At 37.3% G+C, this 19,963-nt stretch overlaps 1 protein-coding gene and 1 non-coding gene across 2 annotated transcripts in view; one reads left to right on the forward strand and one right to left on the reverse strand.

The window, feature by feature from the left end:
* The window catches only part of Hcn1 (hyperpolarization activated cyclic nucleotide gated potassium channel 1), a 276,271-nt gene that overhangs the window by 36,469 nt on the left and 219,839 nt on the right, over positions 1-19,963 (forward strand). The window contains exon 2 of the mRNA XM_045139016.1: positions 9,831-10,254. Within this exon, the coding sequence (XP_044994951.1) occupies positions 9,831-10,254 (424 nt within the window). The remainder of the gene's footprint in view (positions 1-9,830; positions 10,255-19,963) is intronic.
* On the reverse strand, positions 19,175-19,307 carry LOC123456350. Its single transcript, XR_006634483.1, has one exon. It is a non-coding gene; the product is annotated as a small nucleolar RNA SNORA1 (small nucleolar RNA).

A 19,963-nucleotide genomic window follows, 5' to 3' on the forward strand; every position in this document is an offset into this window, starting at 1 on the left:
TCTGATCTCACAACAAACCACTAGTTGACCTCAGGGGTCCCTAATGATTGAGAAGTGTGTCCTGGTCCCCTGTTAGGCTCACTTCCTGAAGTTTCAGGAGCAGCCATCCTGAGACCCAGAACTCTCTTTCCCTCTTATTGTGCCGATCAAACCAAATCTTTGATAACATTGAGAATGTGTGCAGTATGTTCACATTTCTTTACGGTTTTAATTTTACTATGGTTTAGATATTTAGCTTTTAAAATCTTTCTCACATACTACTCTTCCATTATTCTTTTCTTATCTTATTTACTGTGTGTGCATTTTCATGGTGTTGAAGTTCTCAAAACAGTAAGCCATTCAAGAACAGACACCAGTAGATTTTGAGTATGTTTTATCTTTCACAAACATTTATTAATAAGTATTTATAGAAGTCATGTTAGCTTCAGCTTTCATGTTAAGCAGATAATGCTCATATAGTGGGAAGAAGAAACTTAAGTGTTTCCTGACAATGGGCATTTTACTGTAATTGGAGGAATAGGCCTTAACAAAGATTACATAGACACAAACCAAACATGGCGTGTGTTAAAGAAAACACATGCTATAACACTACAGGGTCTACATGAACAGGCCAAGTTTTCAAGTTCAGAGGTCATAGGTCATTTCTTCATCAATTACAGATGTTTATCCAGTGCTCACCACGTGCTGTGGGCTATCCCAGGCTTCCATTAATACAATAGCAGAATGGGTTGTACTCTGTGGTATAGCAGAGGGATAGCTGATATGAGTTTGTTCACCCACATGGTTTTATAATCATATATGACATAAAATAAATATCTGCAGGGCATGTCCCTTGGTTTTACTGATGAGTTGTTAAATGTCTATATAGAACAATACTGGCTAAGATAGTAGTGTTTACTCCTAAACCTCTTTCCCTAACATTGTCTCCCGAGTTCTACCCTAAATTATGATCTGGATGTGTCGGGTCCTCCTGTTCCTGAATTGATTTTAACGTATTCTAAGGTTCGTGTGCCACAATGGTTGGGAGGAGAGAGAAGTGTGTCTCTGGCTCAGCGACCTTGAGTTTGTTCTTAGGAGTTAGCAGCCTCTAAACAAGGGAAAAGGTGAAGAAAAGAGGACACGGGATGAAACATTCTAAGCATTTGCAGGAGCAATTGTGCAGAAAAATTACAAAAGTACAAAGCCTGGTAGAGTCAATTATGCCTCTTTTAAATTGTCAACAGATCTGGGATGATTTAATTCCCGTCAACATGTTCTATAGGCTGAGATTTCTCTTTAATCATTTCTGTCATATGATGCCAGATGCGTTTTGAAATAATGACTTTTGAATTGGAAGTCTCAAAAGACAGCAAATATTAACCCAAAGAAGTGCTATTTTTAACGTACATGAGCCCAAGCAGTTTTTGAGCTCTTCCATTTCCCACTTATCTCCCTGGTACCAAGAAAATTCAGATTTTCTTTCTTCTCAATCTTTCTGTTTTTACTTTTATTTTTAATTGTTTAAGAAACCAGACACAGCCTATCACTTAAGTTTTCTGAAACTGGACACTGTGTCCTTTAAACACAAGCTGAAATGGACAAATTAACAAAAAAGTCTTGCAGAATTTAGCATGCTTATAATCATTCTGAAAATTTTCTCTGTGCCTACCATGAAAAACAGGGACAACTTCCAATATACTAATGGGGCTCAGTGACCTGCTGAACGTCATCTTATCAGGGGTATGTTTCCTGGTGAAGTGAAACAATTTTCAGAAATCCACTGAATCATTAAAGAATGGACAAAAGTCATGAGGAAGAAAGCCTTTTCTTTCAGTTACACCTACGCAGGGGCATACCTATATGACTTCTTTGAGGGACTGAAGTGGGTATTGATTTGATTCATTTGCAGGGACTAAAAATTTTCTTATTGTACTGGTAGTTCTGCTTAAAATATGCCCTACTGTTTGTGTGAATTGCCACATAATTAAAGGAAACTTGGTCTTCAATTCTTAAATACGCCATAGCAAATGTTACTCTGCCCACACACCCTTGATGTTTGTTACAGACCAGGAAACATATGCTCCTGGTAGAATCATTCTTCCCTGCTTCTTCCCCCTTGCTGCTCCTCACATTCTGCAGAATTGCTGGTGGGTGCAAATCTGCGTGCAATTTAAGTATGCAACAATACCTCTAAATGCTGTTGGTTCAGGGAGGAAACCTATACACTAAATGCACATGGGATTCCTGTTTATCCTTGCAAGGTTCTAAATCTATGAAATTGCATAATAATTTACCTCAAAGTCAATGGGGAGTAGAAGTTGATATCTATTACCTTAAAATAAAGCATTTTGGAAAAAACATACTATGAAATTGGAATACATCCTTCCAACTGCTGTGGAGTTGCAATGTCCACTTGGCACTTTGCTCTTGTCAAGCTTTCTCTACCACAATAAAACTTCCCATCACAGCTAAACTGAAATAAACTGTCTTCACACAAGCTGCTTCTGATCCATTTTTTTTTTTTGTCCAAAGAAAAAGTAATTACTATAAGCCAAGTACATACCTAACATGGAAAAAGCCCTAGACTCAATCCTTAGCATTGATTGTTTCTTTTAAAAAAAAAGTATATTTTTAGCCGGGCAGGGTGGCACACACCTTTAATCCCAGCAATTGGGAGGCAGAGGTAGGAGGATCACTGTCAGTTTGATGCTACCCTGAGACTAAATAGTGAAACCCTACACAAACAAACAAACAAACAAAAAGAAAAAATTTACAGCTTTGAAATCCATAAGATTAGTTGGTTTGGATTTAATTTTGTTGTAATGATTCTAACATTGTGTCATTTGGAGGCCACTTACTCTGCAGGATACAGTTAGAAATGCATAATTACAACATGAAGTCAAGGCCCAAGATAGATTTGAGAGCTATTTACATTAAAAGGTTAATTAAGCTATGGGTGATGGTGAGGTCAAGGCAGTCACAGAGAAAAGCAAGCTGGGCAGGACAGAGTCATCACTTTGAATGCCCAAATTAATGGACGAAGAGGAGTCAGGTAAGGATGGAAGAAGACATGTTTTGCTAATGTAGTCATGTGACTGAGAAGAAATAACAACGTGAAGTTACTAAAAGCAAACATGGATGAGGGCTTCGTGTAGGAGGAGGAAGGTTTAATCGAATAAAGTGCTGCAGACAAGCGTAAACGAAGTCATGGGAGTCCATTAGTATTGGCTGTTTGTTAGAAGGCTCCTGCTCAGAGACCACGTGAAAATGCAGGGAATGTATGAGCAGGTAAAAGTTTATTGGCTGCTAGAAGGCTCCTGCTCAAAGACCATGTGAAAATGCAGGGAATGTATAAGAAGGTAAAAGTTTATTGGCTGCTAGAAGGATCCTGCTCAAAGACCATGTGAAAATGCAGGGAATGTATAAGCAGGCAAAATGTATTGGCTGCTAGAAGGATCCTGCTCAAAGACCATGTGAAAATGCAGGGAATGTATAAGCAGGCAAAAGTTCCTCACTTTTGCCTTGTTTACTATAATGTTAATGCTTCCAGAGGATTTCATAGGGATTGAATTTCTGTCTCACCCGCTTGTTTTACTAAAACTGCTCGTACTTTAAGGACATGCTCCACCCACCTGACTTTCTCACTGAATAAACAGCTGGTTTACTAGAGAGAATTTCAATGCATTTAAGTATTGTATAACTTATTTTTATCCTTGTTAGGCTAAATTTCCCTTCAAATAGGATCTTTTAACAAGGCTAAGCTGGGTTGGTAGTAATGCCTGTATTCTCCATACTCTTTTGACTGAGGCAGGGAAAACAGGAGTTCAAGGCCATCCTCCACTCTATAGTGAGTTCAAGGCCAGCCTGGGCTATATAGACTCTGTCTCAAAACAACAACAACAAAAGCAAAAAAGGAAGCAAGAATTGGAAAGAAAAGCAATAGTAAAAAAATGACAAAAAAGAAAGCTATCATTTTTCCATTTGCTTGTGTTCTTTGCTTTGATCTTTTCTGCTAGCTTTCTCTCTCCATGGACAATAAGTTAGTCTTAAAAACTGTTGCAGCACTTAAAAACAGTGTGGCTTTTATGTTGGCCTCACCATGAAAGGTCTCCGTGTGAGTGTTCAGGCACTGGCTGCTGAGACAGATGCCAACAGGAAGAGGGGCTCCATACTTGAGAGAAGGTACTTTATGTTATTCTAAAAGACATGTGTCAAATCGTGGGATGATTGCTTGGACATTGAACAGTTTTTTAAATTTTTAATTATTTTTATTTATTGGAGAGAACAAGAGAGCGAGAAAGAGGGAGAGAGAGAGAGAATGGTCACGCCAGGGCCTCCAGCCACTGCAAATGAACTCTAGACGCCTGCACCACCTCGTGTATCCAGTTTACTGTTGCAGTTAGGTTTGCATTGCTGGCAGAAATCACCCAACCAAGAGTAGCTTATGGGGAAAAAAAAATTATTTTGCCTTACAGGCTTGAAGGGAAGCTCCATGATGGCCGGGGAAATGATGGCATGAGCAGAAGGTGGACATCACCTCCTGGCCAACATCAGGTGGACAACAGGGACAGGAGAGTGTACCAAACACTGGCAAGAGGCCTTAGCTATAATACCCATTAGGCAGCTCCCAACGATACACTGCCTCTAGGAGGCATTAATTTCCAAATTGCCATCAACTGGGGACCCAGTATGCAGAAAACCTATGTTTTTGGGGGACACTTGAATCAAACCACCACATTCTGCCCCTGGCCTCCATCAACCGATAACCATCTGTGATGGAAAATGCAATGCCCTTAGTCCATATGTGAAAGTCCCCATAGTTTTTACAAATCCTAATGATGTTCAAATATTTCCATAATCCAAGGTGTATTAACTGAGCCATAATCCCAAAAAATAAACCAAAAAACCCATAATTGGCACAGAATATGCAAGATTTAAACAGGGCAAACATCAAACTCTGTAGCTCCAATTCCAACAACTTTAGTCAGTGTCAAATCTCCAAGTCTGATAACTCTAACCAGAAGTCTCTGGAGTTCAAATTCCACCCCTCCAGCCAGGGTACTCCCAGTCCTGGAATGCATCATGGCCGGCAGCTTTCCTTAGTAGCTGCTTCATGGTTCCGACGTCTCCACTGCAAACCATGGTCCATCCTCATGGCTCCACCGGGTCTCCATGCAGGCATCCAGCAAACCCGCTTCACTGCCCATGGCTGTTTCCAAAGCACAAGACCATGTTGAAAATGCAATGACCCTGTCGTCCCTGCATTTCTTTTTCTTTTTCTTTTTCTTTCTTTCTTTTTTTTAAATTTATTTATTTGAGAGTGACAGAGACAGAGAGAAAGACAGATAGAGGGAGAGAGAGAGAATAGGCGCACCAGGGCTTCCAGCCTCTGCAAATGAACTCCAGACACGTGCGCCCCCTTGTGCATCTGGCTAACATGGGACCTGGGGAACCGAGCCTCGAACCAGAGTCCTTAGGCTTCACAGGTGAGCGCTTAACCACTAAGCCATCTATCCAGCCCCCTACATTTCTTATACTCCACAATACCAGGTAAGGCTCAGAGCGGAATAAAGCAGACTTTGAAGAACAGGACACCCCTTCAGCATTCAGGCTCTTTCATAAGTCTCCACATTTTTTGTGTCATCCCAATACATGTCAGCTGGCCCAGTCTCAGTGGTTGTAATCTCTCATCCAGTTGCAGCTGAATGGGCAGACGTTTTGGACCAAATATTTCATTTTTTTCTGTGCCACATCCCTCTGCTCACATCAGTCTGTACTTACAGCACTGCAAGGCATCTCTTAGGCCAAGGTTTCAAACCCTTCCACATTCCTTTTGAAAATCAACTACAAGAGTCCAAAGCCACACAGTCAGGTGTCTAGCAGCAATTGACACCACTCCTCAGTACTAGCATAACTGTTGCAGTCAGGTTTGCATTTCTGGAAGAAATCACCCAACCAAAAGCTGCTTGTAGGGGAAAAATGTTTATTTTGGCTTATAGAATGGAGGGGCAGCTCCATGATGGCAGGGAAAAATGATGGCATGAGTAGAGGGTGGACATCATGTCCTCACTAACATCAGATGGACAATAGCAACAAGACAGTATGCCAAACACTGGCAAGGGGACAATTTGATCATCCACTCTACAAGACATAGAAAGTGTGAGTTGAGGAAAATGGAAAATCTGTCTTTCCAAAATGTTCACAGCAAAGTTTCAGGGAGAGAAAACAATGGGCAGTTGGGTAAGAAATTTCCATGAAGTCAGTTTTGAGGAACACAAATATCCCTGAACATGACTGAAATTATTTTGCACTGAATAAAAAGGGTGGGGGGAGAGAATAACTGCATTTTCTTTGGCTACTTATGGAATAAAACTATGACAAGTAAGGAAAGTGTTAGGTTATGCAAAGTTAATAGCCGTATCTACTTTTATGATTTTAAAATATACTGCCAGAGATACTCTGAAAGGACATCGTAAGGATCAATGGAGCTTCCTGTCAATCCTGGGATGCCTGTAATAGATTCAGTACTCCTCCTAAATGCTACGCTGTGATAGACATTATGGCTATAATAAACAATGGGTGACTGCCTAGTCTTTTCATCTCTATTCACTAAGGTATGGGATGTTAGTTTTCTCTCAGGAAAAAAAAAATCTCTATGAACAGAATAAGTACAAGAATGTGTCTGTTTCTCAATGGGTTCCTGGTTACTTTTAACAAAACTGTTTTCTTTTGAAAAGGAAGGAGTGATAGACAGACAATTACTAGCCTGGCAGCCTTTTGGGCTTGAGTTTATTGTGTCCTGGGCTAAATGATCTGCAAGTGAGATTAATTTTAATCCTTTCAATACATTAAATCCTACGCGTTTGCACCTACATCAACCTTAATTTTATAAGAAAATTTAGGATTAGAGAATTAATATAACTTATTTCCCAATTGAATAGGTGGGGTAAATTTCAGAATGAAGATATGGTCAATGGACATTATAGATTAAAATGAATGTATACACACATTTAATTTTATTTTTCCAGTAAATTAAAACTCTAAATATTATGTTTTATTATGTATTAAGATGAAACTATGACTATGATCTTATATAATTATTTTATCTTATAAATGCAGTTTAAATATAATACATACTAATAGTTACTGGTACTGTTAAAACATTTTAACCAAATACTCTTGCTTGAATAGTCAGTCTGGAGTTGGTTAGATTTATGGCCTGGAGTTATGTAGGATGACTTAATGATTTCTGCTCTGCAAAGTGCACAAAAATTCTTTTGGATCTACAGAGAGATGCAGACCATGTGTGGAAAACATGTGCTGTGCTTAGAGGCAGAAGGGCGGGCTATTAGTTTGAGCTTAAGCTTGCTTGAGCTGAGTAATAAATATGAAAGTATATATATGTATATGTGTGTATATGTATATGTGTGTATATGTATATGTATATGTATATGTATATGTATATGTATATGTATATGTATATGTATATGTATATGTATATATATGGCTGATTATAAGTATTTGGAGTCTGGGAAGACAGGAGATAAAGACACCAAATGGGTATTAATCATTTATGTATAAAATACTGCCAAAATAGTGCATATCTGACTATAATAGGAGGCAATAGGCAAGAGAGACTAATTAGAATGACTAGAAGACAGACATAATCCTGAAGGTATTCCTATTCACTCTAGAGTCCAGTAATGTCATATCTTTGTATCTTTTCTATATCTCTTTTCTGTGCTTACTGAATTAAATGGCACATTTAACATTTCCATTAAGAAAATAATTTACCTGGGCTGGAGTGATAGGTTAACAGTTAAGGGAGCAGACCTACTACACTGGTTATTCTCCCTATGGTTAGAGACAAGGGGAGCAGGCCTATTACACTTCTTATTCACCCTAGGGTTAGAGACAAGGGGAGCAGACCTATTACACTTCTTATTCACACTAGTACTTTTGACTCTGGGAGTCACTCAGAATTAAAAATTACAATGACTTCAAAAGGTTTCTGCAAATACCTCACTTACATAGAGCTTGAATAGTCTAAATGAGAGAATGAATAGGCTTAAAAATATCTTGGTTAACAGAAACTTCTGTTATCAGAGAAGTTTACATTATTCATATAATAAAATTGATGGAGATCACCTGTAACTAAAATAGAGAGTTTCCAGAGCAGAGATGTTTTAAAGAAATTGTTGCATTAGCTAACTAGTTATTTTTCCTCTTGGAAATTAAATATATACTACAATAATTTTAAATGACCTATCAGTTAACTGTGTTGTCAATAAACTGAGAGAACCCTAATGAACAAAATGATAGTCATTTATTAATTTTAATATACATAAATTTGAAATAAAGTTCCCTTTTTTGTTGACTTGAGACAGGTAGTGATCCAGGCATGTGAAATGAGGCTTTAAAATTTTTCTTTTTGATTTTTGTTTATTTATTTGAGAGAAAGAAAAAAGCAGAGAGAAAGACACACAGAGAGGCAGATATTTGCAGCCTCTGCAAATGAACTCAGATGTATGCATCACTTTTGTACATCTGGCTTCTGTGGGTCCTGGGGAATTGAACCTAGGTCCTTTGGCTTTTCAAGCAATCATATTAACCCCTAAGCCATCTCTCCAGTCCTAAAAATTTCTTTAGAAGATAGTACAGTATATTTGTGTCTATATTCAATGGGATTTTAGGTTAATTTCAGTTTCAAATATGAAACGCTGTTTTCACTTCAGGATTAGATAAATATGAGCCTTTCTATGCAGTCACAAGAGGAACAAATATAAATATTTTATGAGCATTACTGTAAACTATGGTAATATCCATGGTTGACCAAATCTGTACTCCTAGAGATGGATGTGTAGCACCAAGTTTTTTTTTTTTTTTAATTTATTTGAGAGCGACAGACACAGAGAGAAAGACAGATAGAGGGAGAGAGAGAGAATGGGCGCACCAGGGCTTCCAGCCTCTGCAAATGAACTCCAGACGCGTTCGCCCCCTTGTGCATCTGGCTAACATGGGACCTGGGGAACCGAGCCTCGAACCGGGGTCCTTAGGCTTCACAGGCAAGCGCTTAACCGCTAAGCCATCTCTCCAGCCCAGCACCAAGTTTTTAGAATGTCTGTTCTCACTTATGGTTAATATTGATATATGATGTATTTCAAATTGCCTCTAAATGGTTTTACTAAAGGGATTTTAAAGCCCAGTTTTGTAGTCTTGTATTTATTCTTTGTTTTGCATTAGTAAGATAGTTTTATCCTATTTGTTAGATTTTTTTTTTTTGTTTGTTTGTTTGTTTTTTTTGGTTTTTTGAGGTAGGGTCTCACTCTAGCTCAGGCTGACCTGGAATTCACTCTGTAGTCTCAGGGTGACCTTGAACTCACAGCGATCCTCCTACCTCTGCCTCCCGAGTGCTGGGATTAAAGGCGTGCACCACCACGCCCGGCTGTTAGATTTTTTTTTTAAATTTCATTTGAATAATATAAATCAATTACTATTTAGTAGTCTGTTTTTGTTTTTGTTTTTCAAGGTAGGGTCTCAATATAGTCAAGGATGACCTGGAATTCACTATGTAGTCTCAGGGTGGCCTCGAACTCACAACAATCCTCCTACCCCTGCCTCCTGAGTGCTGGGATTAAAGGTGTGTGCCACCACGCCTGTCTCTATTTAGAACTCTGTAATCATAATGCTTTGTCTTAGGAATATATTAATTTTACTTAGAACTGTGTACCCATTGAAGGAATTATATTGATTTACTTTTATTGTTCTGTTACTTATACATTTATCCGTTAAAAAGTATCTTTATGCAAGAATTACTCTTTTCTAAATTCTAATTTTTTTATTTGTTGTAGGTTTTATTGGGATTTAATAATGCTTATAATGATGGTTGGAAACCTGGTCATCATTCCAGTTGGAATCACATTCTTTACAGAGCAAACCACAACACCATGGATTATTTTCAATGTGGCTTCAGACACGGTTTTCCTGTTGGACCTGATCATGAACTTTAGAACTGGGACTGTCAATGAAGACAGTTCTGAAATCATCCTGGACCCTAAGGTCATCAAGATGAACTACTTAAAGAGCTGGTTCGTGGTGGACTTCATCTCCTCCATCCCAGTGGATTATATCTTTCTTATCGTAGAGAAAGGAATGGATTCCGAGGTTTACAAGACGGCCAGGGCACTTCGCATCGTGAGGTTTACAAAAATTCTCAGCCTCTTGCGTTTGTTACGACTATCAAGGTTAATTAGATACATCCATCAGTGGGAAGAGGTAAGTCACACGCGTTTATCTTACAAAACTGACTGCTTTATCATGAGATTTCTCATTACCGCTCTTTGAATATGAATGCGATATGAATGTGGAATGACATGAAATTTGGTGGAAAAAGTTTTACTCTCCTCTTGGTATATAAGTGACATATTCATTTCTCTGGATGGTATGCACTTCATTTGCATTGACTGAAAAAAATAATGATTATAAAACAACACTCTTATCCCAGTATAGAATGTTTAAAGCAAATATACTTTAATTAACCTCCATTTTTTCCCCAACCAATGCAACTTCTACCATGTTGTGGAATTTATTATTATTATTCTTTAATATGAAAGAATATACCAAGTACATCTTTGGCAGATGTGTGTAAGGTATAGTTGCTAATCTCCAGCTACAGATATAACATGCCTTATGTTTTCTGTAATATTGAAATTTCAGTGAATTCATGTTTGAGGAAAATACGTCGTTTCCTTGTGTATGTCTAAAATATACAGTAATGACTTTGATTTTCAGCCTACCAATTTTGCTCACTATTGTGCCTTGCCTGCTGTTATTTATTATAGTTTCTCTGTATTAGTTCATTTCAAAGTACTGAAAAACACCATACCCAGAAATTACTATGTAGAAAGCACAAACAGTTCAGGGAACACACACACACACACACACACACACACACAATCAGGTAAGTCTAGCCAGGCAGGCTCCTCAGCTGCTGGAAAGGGCAGGTGCTGGCGTAAGGGAGTGGGCAGGAGTGGGGAGGAGCTTTTCAAACCACCAATTCTGAAGGTCTGAGGGAAAAGTACATAATAGTCCCATGAGCTCATGCCCCTGATGCTACAGCTTGTATGTTGAGGTGGTGCCATTTATACTTTTCTTCATAAAAATACCTTTTTGTATCAATTACAAGCTATTTTTTTGTCTGCATAAAAATGAGAGTCACAGAGGGCTCGGGGAATACCTACACCAGATCTAGTGGGTTCAGAACTCATTCTTGGGATGGCCGCTTTTCTCCCTACACAAGGGCTCTTTAGTACTTTTCAGGCGAAGGCTTGCTTCTAAACAAGCCATAAAGTGGAAGTTTATTTTTGTTTTTTTGGTGCAACTGTAGCTATGTTTTTGTGTGTGCTTGTCAATGACATTCTGGTTCATGGGATTTCAGGAAATGAAATGCAATAATGAAACACTGCATAGCATACCGATGAAAAGGCATAAAATGGATCATTTCTTAAAATATGGATCTGGACTGTATTCAAAATCAAATGAAGTACATTCGAGAAATTGGAATCATTTGTATTTTTTTTCTCTGTATAGCACACTCCATCTAAAATGAAATAAGTGTTCAGTTCTCAAAGCTTTTCTGTGCTAATTTGAAATTCCTATCAGTGTAAGGTGACTCTTAATATTAATAGCCAATATATTATGGACATTAAAGGATAACAAATACATGTTTCCTTGCAGGGATTAGCACACTGCAGCTTCTATGTCACCTAATGAGATAGATGTGATCATTGTCATGGTTTTACAGGTGATGGTTAATAAAATAGAAACGTCACTTGCCCAAATTCAGTGGCTGTTAGATGGATCCAGGGTGCTGATGTCAGAGCCCATGCTCTTAAGCCTGATCAACTGTAAAGGTGTCATTATATACATCTTACTGTTCTGTCATTTTATATATTTTAAAGAAATTACTGGAAGCCTTTCTTAACCAAAAATGTGGCCCATACAATATAACAGAATTGGGTGGTTACCATTTGACACAAGTCCACCATAATATTTAAATAAAATAGCCTTTGAGAGAAAAGACACTAGTTTAACCTCTCAGTCAATTAAAAATACAGTAGGCAATATGGCTATTTTTACCATCTTGCAGTTTTAACCCAGTTATCCTAGAGAATAGCAGCAGGGAGAACAGATGGCGTCCCATCAGATAACGTGACAGAGCGTGTGGTCAGAGGAGAGGACAATTGGTAGTGCCCATGTCCTTTTCCCCAGGCAAGGGACAGTGGTCTCAGACACCTGTAAGTGTACAACACCAAAGCATTTCAAAGATACTGTGATATCATTCAGGAAGATCAGCTGTCTGACAGCATGTTGAAAATGCAATCTAATATGCACTCAGAGACACTGGATAACCAAATACATTCCTGGACAGAGCTGTGTATAAATAAATGACCTTGGTGATAAATGAATCAAGGGCTCATTTAGGTGAAGATTGTTTTTTTGGTTATCTGATACACCTATGTGGTATAATTTATCATGAATATTTAATACACATTAGTAATATTGTTATTAAGCAGAAACAAGAAAATTCAGAATCCAGAATTTAATACAAATTCAATATTCCACCTACACAATTCAAGCCCTCATCAAAAAGAAACTGGAACAGTTCTCCAACTGGCACATTTCTACCTGACTTTTCTAAATGCCACCAGGATGTGTTTACAAGATGAAATACAACAAATTAACCACCAGAAGTGGCTCTGTGAGCCTTCGGAATAAGACTGCAGAGGAAGATGTGCACTCACCCACATGTCTTTGAGTTCTGAGTGCTTTAGAACCAAGCTGGCTAATGCTAAATTCAGCAAATTTGGGGAAGTAATGTGTGAAGTCTGGAAACTGCCAGTGTTCTAAATGAGTCATTCCCAGGGAAAGCAGCTGCCTTCTATGGGAAATTGCTTCCGTCTTCAGCAAGATTTTTTTCTCCCCTGGTCTGAATTTGTTCAACTAAAATACAACAAGAAGCCTGAAGCCAGATAAATTAGAGAAATATTATGAATGTAATGCTGAAAGTTTACCATTTATCCCTTATGGTATGTCACGCCTTAAGCTCAATGTAGTATATAAGACGGGTGCTGAGATGTGAGGAATGGACTTGAACTCATGAACCACTTATCAGACCATGATTTGGGGTGTAAAAATACAGCTCTTTGAGACTAGAATGAAATTTTATGTCTTGTCAGGTAAAGTGAAAATTTGAAGCAATTTACATAAATCAGGCCAGAATGTTCCTTTTCATGTATTTTCCAGAAAACGGGCCAATCTTAGACTTGCATTCATATAAAAAATGCCATCCCTTAATTCATTTTTTGTTGCTGTTATTAATGTTGGATTCCAAGTAATACAGTGACCTAAACATGATTGTTATTTGGAATGTAATGCCAGGAGAATCATTTCTGTATGATCTTCCAAAGAGGCCCATATGGTGAGGAAATCTCTGAAAATTAAATGGAATATTATTAACAATTTGTGACAATCACAAGCCACTACAGAGATAAAGGATAGATTAAGAGCTTAGTAAACAGAGGATTATTTGCTTTGCAAGAGTGAAGAGTTCTAGGAATCCAAGTGACACAGCTGCTGACCCTGGGCTTTTAGTCAAAGGAAGGTGACCCTTGAAATGCTGAGAGGCTGAGAGACTATCATTGAAATGAGAAATGCCATTTTGTGCTGGGAAACCATAATCCCAGCTGCTTGGGGGTGGGCTCAAATGGAAGGATCATGAGTTTCAGGCCAGACTGGCAACATACTGAAATTCCTATTGTTTAAACAAATAAATAATAAGTAAATAAAGCTTTTAGAAAAGTTTACTTTTTTCATGAGTATGTATTTGTAGAACTCAGCATCATAGATAAATTGTAAACCTTTAAGATTGCAGTAAAGTGCATGCTTTTATAATAACTATGGAGACATATATATATATATATATATATATATATATATATATATATATATATGATAGATGTGATATATATATCTTTTATGTCCATAGCAATCACAAGTACATAGCACATCTTCTTATACATTATGGTTCTTTTTAAGCACCTTGTGTTAAATTGTTTTGTGGGTTTTGAGATAGATTTATCAACAATCAATGTTTAGAAGCACAGCTTTAATAAGAACGTTTTAGTCTTCAGGGAGCTAATGCTGACTCTACTTTCTATCCTTGGTTAATTTTAACATTTTATTTGATTTAGATTACAAGCTAAATCTTTCTTGCACTTTGGAAATGTATTGAATAGTATTTATGTACATGACAATATGAAGCATATACAAGCTCTTTAGTTAAAAAAGATCTGTGGGCTGGAGAGATGGCTTAGCGGTTAAGCGCTTGCCTGTGAAGCCTGAGGACCCCGGTTCAAGGCTCGATTCTCCAGGACCCACGTTAGCCAGATGCACAAGGGGGTGCACGCATCTGGAGTTCATTTGCTGTGGCTGGAGGCCCTGGCATGCCCATTCTCTCTATATATCTGCCTCTTTCTCTCTCTTTCTGTCACTCTCATATAAGTAAAAATAAACAAAAAAATTAAAAAAAAATCTGTGGGCAAATAATCACAGATGGTAGGGGAAGCAGTGACATTAAGGAGTGCTTGGTGTTTTTTTTTTTTTTTTTTTTTTTTTTTGGTATAAGAAGAGGCCTTCCAAGATAATTGAACAAAGTTTGAAGCTGATTCCCTAGGTGAGTAAATGGTCTAGTCAGGAGAATGTGCCAGGATGTGTAAGTTTCCTAGCACAATAGAATTTGTGCTAACTTTGGATTTAATAAGTTGCCACTGAAGATAATTAAGTCAGAAAGCTACAAAGTGAGATGATTGGAAGCTACTTAGAAGAGGCTGATATTACTAGAGAAGAGAAAGCTTTAGTTCTTACTTGCATTTTTTGTAAACAGTTATGCCATTCAAGATATTTTGAACAGCTGGAAGATTTGTGTTTACTAAGTGGGCTTGCCTTTGAAATTGGTGTCAATATATACAACATTAAGAGAGTCTATTTTGATATGATTTATAATTATACATCAATTGTGTTTTTTTTTTAATTTGTGTTTTGGGGTAGTAAAGAATGGATTTCATTCCACAAGTTGCTATACCCAGGGTTTATTCCAATGGTTCTATATTTCCCATCCAATTTAAGGAGACTCAGGTGAAGATGACTTTTTTATGCCTATACATAACAATACAGTTAAGAAATTCAAATACAATGAGTCCTGTTAATCCTTGAAATATTTTAATTTGATGCATGCCTATTATATTTATGAGAATAATATTCACTATGACATCACTTTCTAGAGTGCATGTCAGCCAACACCAATTGTGCTCATGTGTGAATGTCCTTGCTTTCTTTTTGCATTCAGGTATTGATTCTTCTGGTTATGTTACTTCATGTTATATATGTTGTACATTATATAGTAAAGTAAAATTATTCATTTGACTCTTTGAAATTCCTTAGTTGTTTATCTGATTTATTGCTAGGAAATATGAATGGCTGTTTATTCACATATGACTTTCTTCTATGATTAAGCAATGGGCTTTATTTCCCTAAATCATTTGCATTTGGAGAAAACTATTTTCACTATTATATTGCATGTTTTGTATGAGTATTTTAACAGACTTCTTGTAATGCAATATTATAAGTCTTATATAGAGGCAAAATATTAAATCAACAGGATATAAGATTAACAAGGAATGTGTGGGTACGTGACTATGTGGGATAAAATTAAGAGGCATCATTCTGTTTATAGTGTTTGGTTAGGCCCTGACCTATATCTGTATAATACCAATGCTTTCAACATGAAAAACTCACCATTTTATGATAGAATATTAAATTAGATTTGGGATATTTGCCTTCCTATTTTATGATTAAAAATCATATTCAGCTTTCTTAGTATAATTGACCAAATCAGTACTCTTATTTTCATGTTTTTCTATATCACTTTGGTTAGATATGGATAATTATCAGACCACTTTAAAGTTTAAAAACTGTGCACTTTTGTGCCATTCTGGATATATCACTGGGTGGCACCTCAGTAAAAGCATTTAAGCTAGTAAGCCTTTTTTCTTTCCTTCTTCATGCCTCCTCATCCTACTTGTTTCCTGCAGCTGAAGCCAAAAGTCAACATCTTTGATGACTATTTCTCATTCAGTCTCCATAATAACCAAGTTTCATTCATCCTGCTTCTTGGCTGTGGGTCCAATCTTTTCCCAGCTTCCCCCATCCTACTTGGAGCCAGATTCACTTTTCTCTTAATTGTGTTTCTGTAATTGTTTCATAGTTGCATCTAAAGCTCATCCTTGTTTGTCTTGTTCAAGTAATTCATATGAACTATGGGATACACATGCTGAGAATATGTCTATGACCTCTCATAACATTCAGAATAAAATCCAAATGTTAGAGAACACTTGAAATCCAATCATATATTTTTTTTTTCAAAATTGTTTTGATTTATTTTTCAACATCATAATTAGAAACTCTCCAAGTTCACTTTAGCCCTGGAAACATTATTATTCCTCAACCACGATGAACCTTTTTAGTTTGTACAATAAGTTGTTTTCAATATTTTTGCCTGGGTTGTTTTCTTTTCTCTAGAACTTTGTGTCAGCAACCCCAGCTAATTTGTCACATTTTAACGTAAATATCTCTTCCTTGAGGTGAGGTTAACTAATTCAAAGTTGATTCCATCTGTAATGGATGTGACAAAACTCTATGTGTTTTTGTTTTATAACAATCACCACTTTTCTAATTTCTCTTAGATAATGATTTTCCCATTCTAAATTACAACTCCAGAAAGGGAAAGAACATGGCTTTCCTGCATCTTCATCTTCTAGTGTGGGGTCAGAAATAAGGCAGCTAGCCAGGCATGGTGGCACATGTCTTTAATCCAGCAGTCAGGAGGCAGGGGTAAGAGGATCACCATGAGTTCGAGGCTACCTTGAGACTACATAGAGAATTCCAGGTCAGCCTGAGCTAGAGTGAGACTGTACTTCAAAAAACCAAGAAAAAAAAAAAAAAAAAAGAAAAACAAAGAAGGCAGCATATGAACTTTTGATAAATGAGTTCAATTATGCCCTTGAGGTAACATCAGTTATTCTGAAATCCCTACTAGGAAAGCAACTACATAGACAAGTAGACAAGATGACAATGTGCCTTCAGCTCAGTCCTGGAAGCACGTATGGTATAGGTAACAAAACCAAAAAGAGAGGCATGCCATGTGGCTGTGAGATGGAAGGTGTGGAAAGGCTCCCAGGGAAAGGATGTTAATACAGCCACTTTCAAAACCAAGTGTGAAAGTATGTCCCTCTATATGACAAGACTGTGAAGTATTCCAAGACTTTCAAAATCATTGAAAAGATGAATCATGTTCCTCATTGAGAGACTGAGGATTATTATAATTTTCTGCCCAACTTTAAGCAATTGTTCATGGCTCAAACGAGGTGTTATAGTTGAATCAAAAATGTTGTACAAATGTATTATTACAAATATTTCCTTAAATTTAAGACACACATATATATGTAGTGTGTGTGTGTGTGTGTGTTGAGGCAGGGTCTTGTTCTATCTCAGGCTGGCCTGGAATGCACTATGTAGTCTTAGGCTGGCCTTGAACTCACAGCAATCCTTCTATCTCTACCTCCCAAGTGCTGGGATTAAAGGCATGTACCTCCATGCCCAGCTATATTTTTTTAAAGCTGTATTTATTTTTATCATTTTATTTGTTAGAAAGAGAGCGAGAAAGAGAGAGGGGGGAAGAAAGAAAGAAAAAAAGAAGGGAAGAAAGAAAGAAAGAAAGAAAGAAAGAAAGAAAGAAAGAAAGAAAGAAAGGGAGAGAGAGAGAGAGAGAGAGTGGGCACACCAGGACCTCTAGCCACTGCAAATGAACTCGAGATGCATGTGACACATTGTGTATCTGGCTTACGTGGGACCTGGAGAATCGAACCTGGATTCTTAGTCCTCTCAGGCAAGCACCTTAACCAGTAAGCCATCTCTCCAGCCTGTGACTATTTTTTTTTCAGAGTTCTACTTTTGGCCCACTATTCTGCCTTTCCAATACTCGAAACCCTATAAATGCTAGTGTACAGTATTTCTGCTTACAATATACCAAGTGAACCATTAATACAGTTCACAAATCTGGCTAGTTGAGGACAGAATGCATCTATCTTTCCTCAATATTCCTAGATCAATGCCTTGGGCTTTGCTTTTTTTTTTTTCTATTATACATGCAGATAATTTAAGCTTTGAAGGTGCCTTTTATATGCAGCTCTGTGGTTCTTAGAGTGAAAATCAGGAATGTCATTCTTGAGTGCTAGAAACACAATTTTTGATGGTTAAACTTGAAGGTTTTTCTTAGCATCAGAGGGTTTTATGATCAACATGTGTTACTTTGTTCACCCCCAGTAATGATAATAGAGGAATTGTCAACTATGGCTGGTCTTGTATACAGTGTACCTGTCTACAATCAAGAAGGAAATACTGAAAAGTGGCACTGTGCATTCAATAATTTTTTTTTCCTGCTAGAAAAGATGATATAAAATTTAACAACTAGGAAGGAAATATTAAATATATTTTAACATTTTCTTTACTAAGCCTAGAAGAAAAATGTTTGCTTTGGGGGCTATAGAGGTCCCAGTTGAACAATCTTGCTTGCAAAATGTGATGGCCTGGGTTTAATTCCCCAGTACCCAAGTAAAGCCTGTTGCACAAAGTAGAACATGCTTATTGAGTTTGCTTATAGTATCAGGAGGCCCTGGCATGCCCATTTACCCCCCCCCACCCACTTCTCTCTCTCTGTCCCTCTTTGTGCTTCTCTCTTTCAAAATAAATCAAATATTTTTAAACATATATGCTTTTTTATATGAAAAGCCAACAAACTTTTATTTAAGAGATTTCCCATCCATGTGCTTCCTTAATTGTCCATCGTGGTCACCTTAGTCCTGCTGAAGCTCAGTCCTTGCAAAAACTGATCCGGCTGAGCAATTAATTCGACATGTACCATTATTTCCTGAGTCTCTCTGGTTGAACAACAAAGTTTCTGAGACCTCTGATATGGAATTCCTAGAAGCAATTTACTTTAGGTCCTAAAAGATTCGTAATACAAATTACTTGATATTCTGGCAAATGAACATCTCTCACTCTTTCTTGAACTTAGGTACAATGTTACAGGTCTCATTGTCACCACTGCACTATGTTTACTGTGATGGAAGCATGACCTGTGTTTCAAGTTAGCCACGCTGAGCAATTCTGGACACTGACCAACAGTGTCCATTTTCATCTACAATGAGGCTTACATATGTGCTTTTTATTGACAGCCTCTAACAAATAGTCTTTACTTTTCTTTTTACTGACACAAAGTCCAAAGTGCCTTTCATTGTTGATTTGAATGACTTGATTATACCTTGAATTAGGCAATGAACACTGTTTGAAATATATCAGAAACATAGGACAGTCAGTTTTAAGAACTTGTGTGATGAGAACATAAGAATACATAAAATTAAAACCCTTCCATTGCAGTGAGTAATGACTGAGAAACACCTACTTAAAGTTTCTTGCTGATGTATGCACTTTTAGATTTTGTATTGGAGGAGTCATGTTTCAGTGTGAAAAGGAAATGCACTTGGTTTGTTATATAATTCAGATGGCTATTTTGAGTTAAGTGTGCCATTTAGGCCAGTGACTTTTTTTTTTTCTCTAACAGCTAAAATCATTTTTTCTTACTGCACCTTAAAGTGAATGACATTGAGTCAGAATTCTGAAAATAAGTCCTAGGGATCCTGGTTAAGACAGTTGTGAAGTCAGGGAGCCCTCCCTATTGTGTGACTATCATCACCAATGACGGAATCAGAAAGTTTGCCATTGAGACTAGTCAAGGATGAGAAATGTTTACAGCAGCATTCCATTATTTTAACATGCCGCCTTTGTGGTAGATACTTTAGTGATGTGA

Source organism: Jaculus jaculus, chromosome 20, assembly GCF_020740685.1.
Source record: "Jaculus jaculus isolate mJacJac1 chromosome 20, mJacJac1.mat.Y.cur, whole genome shotgun sequence".
Taxonomy (NCBI): Eukaryota; Metazoa; Chordata; class Mammalia; order Rodentia; family Dipodidae; genus Jaculus; species Jaculus jaculus.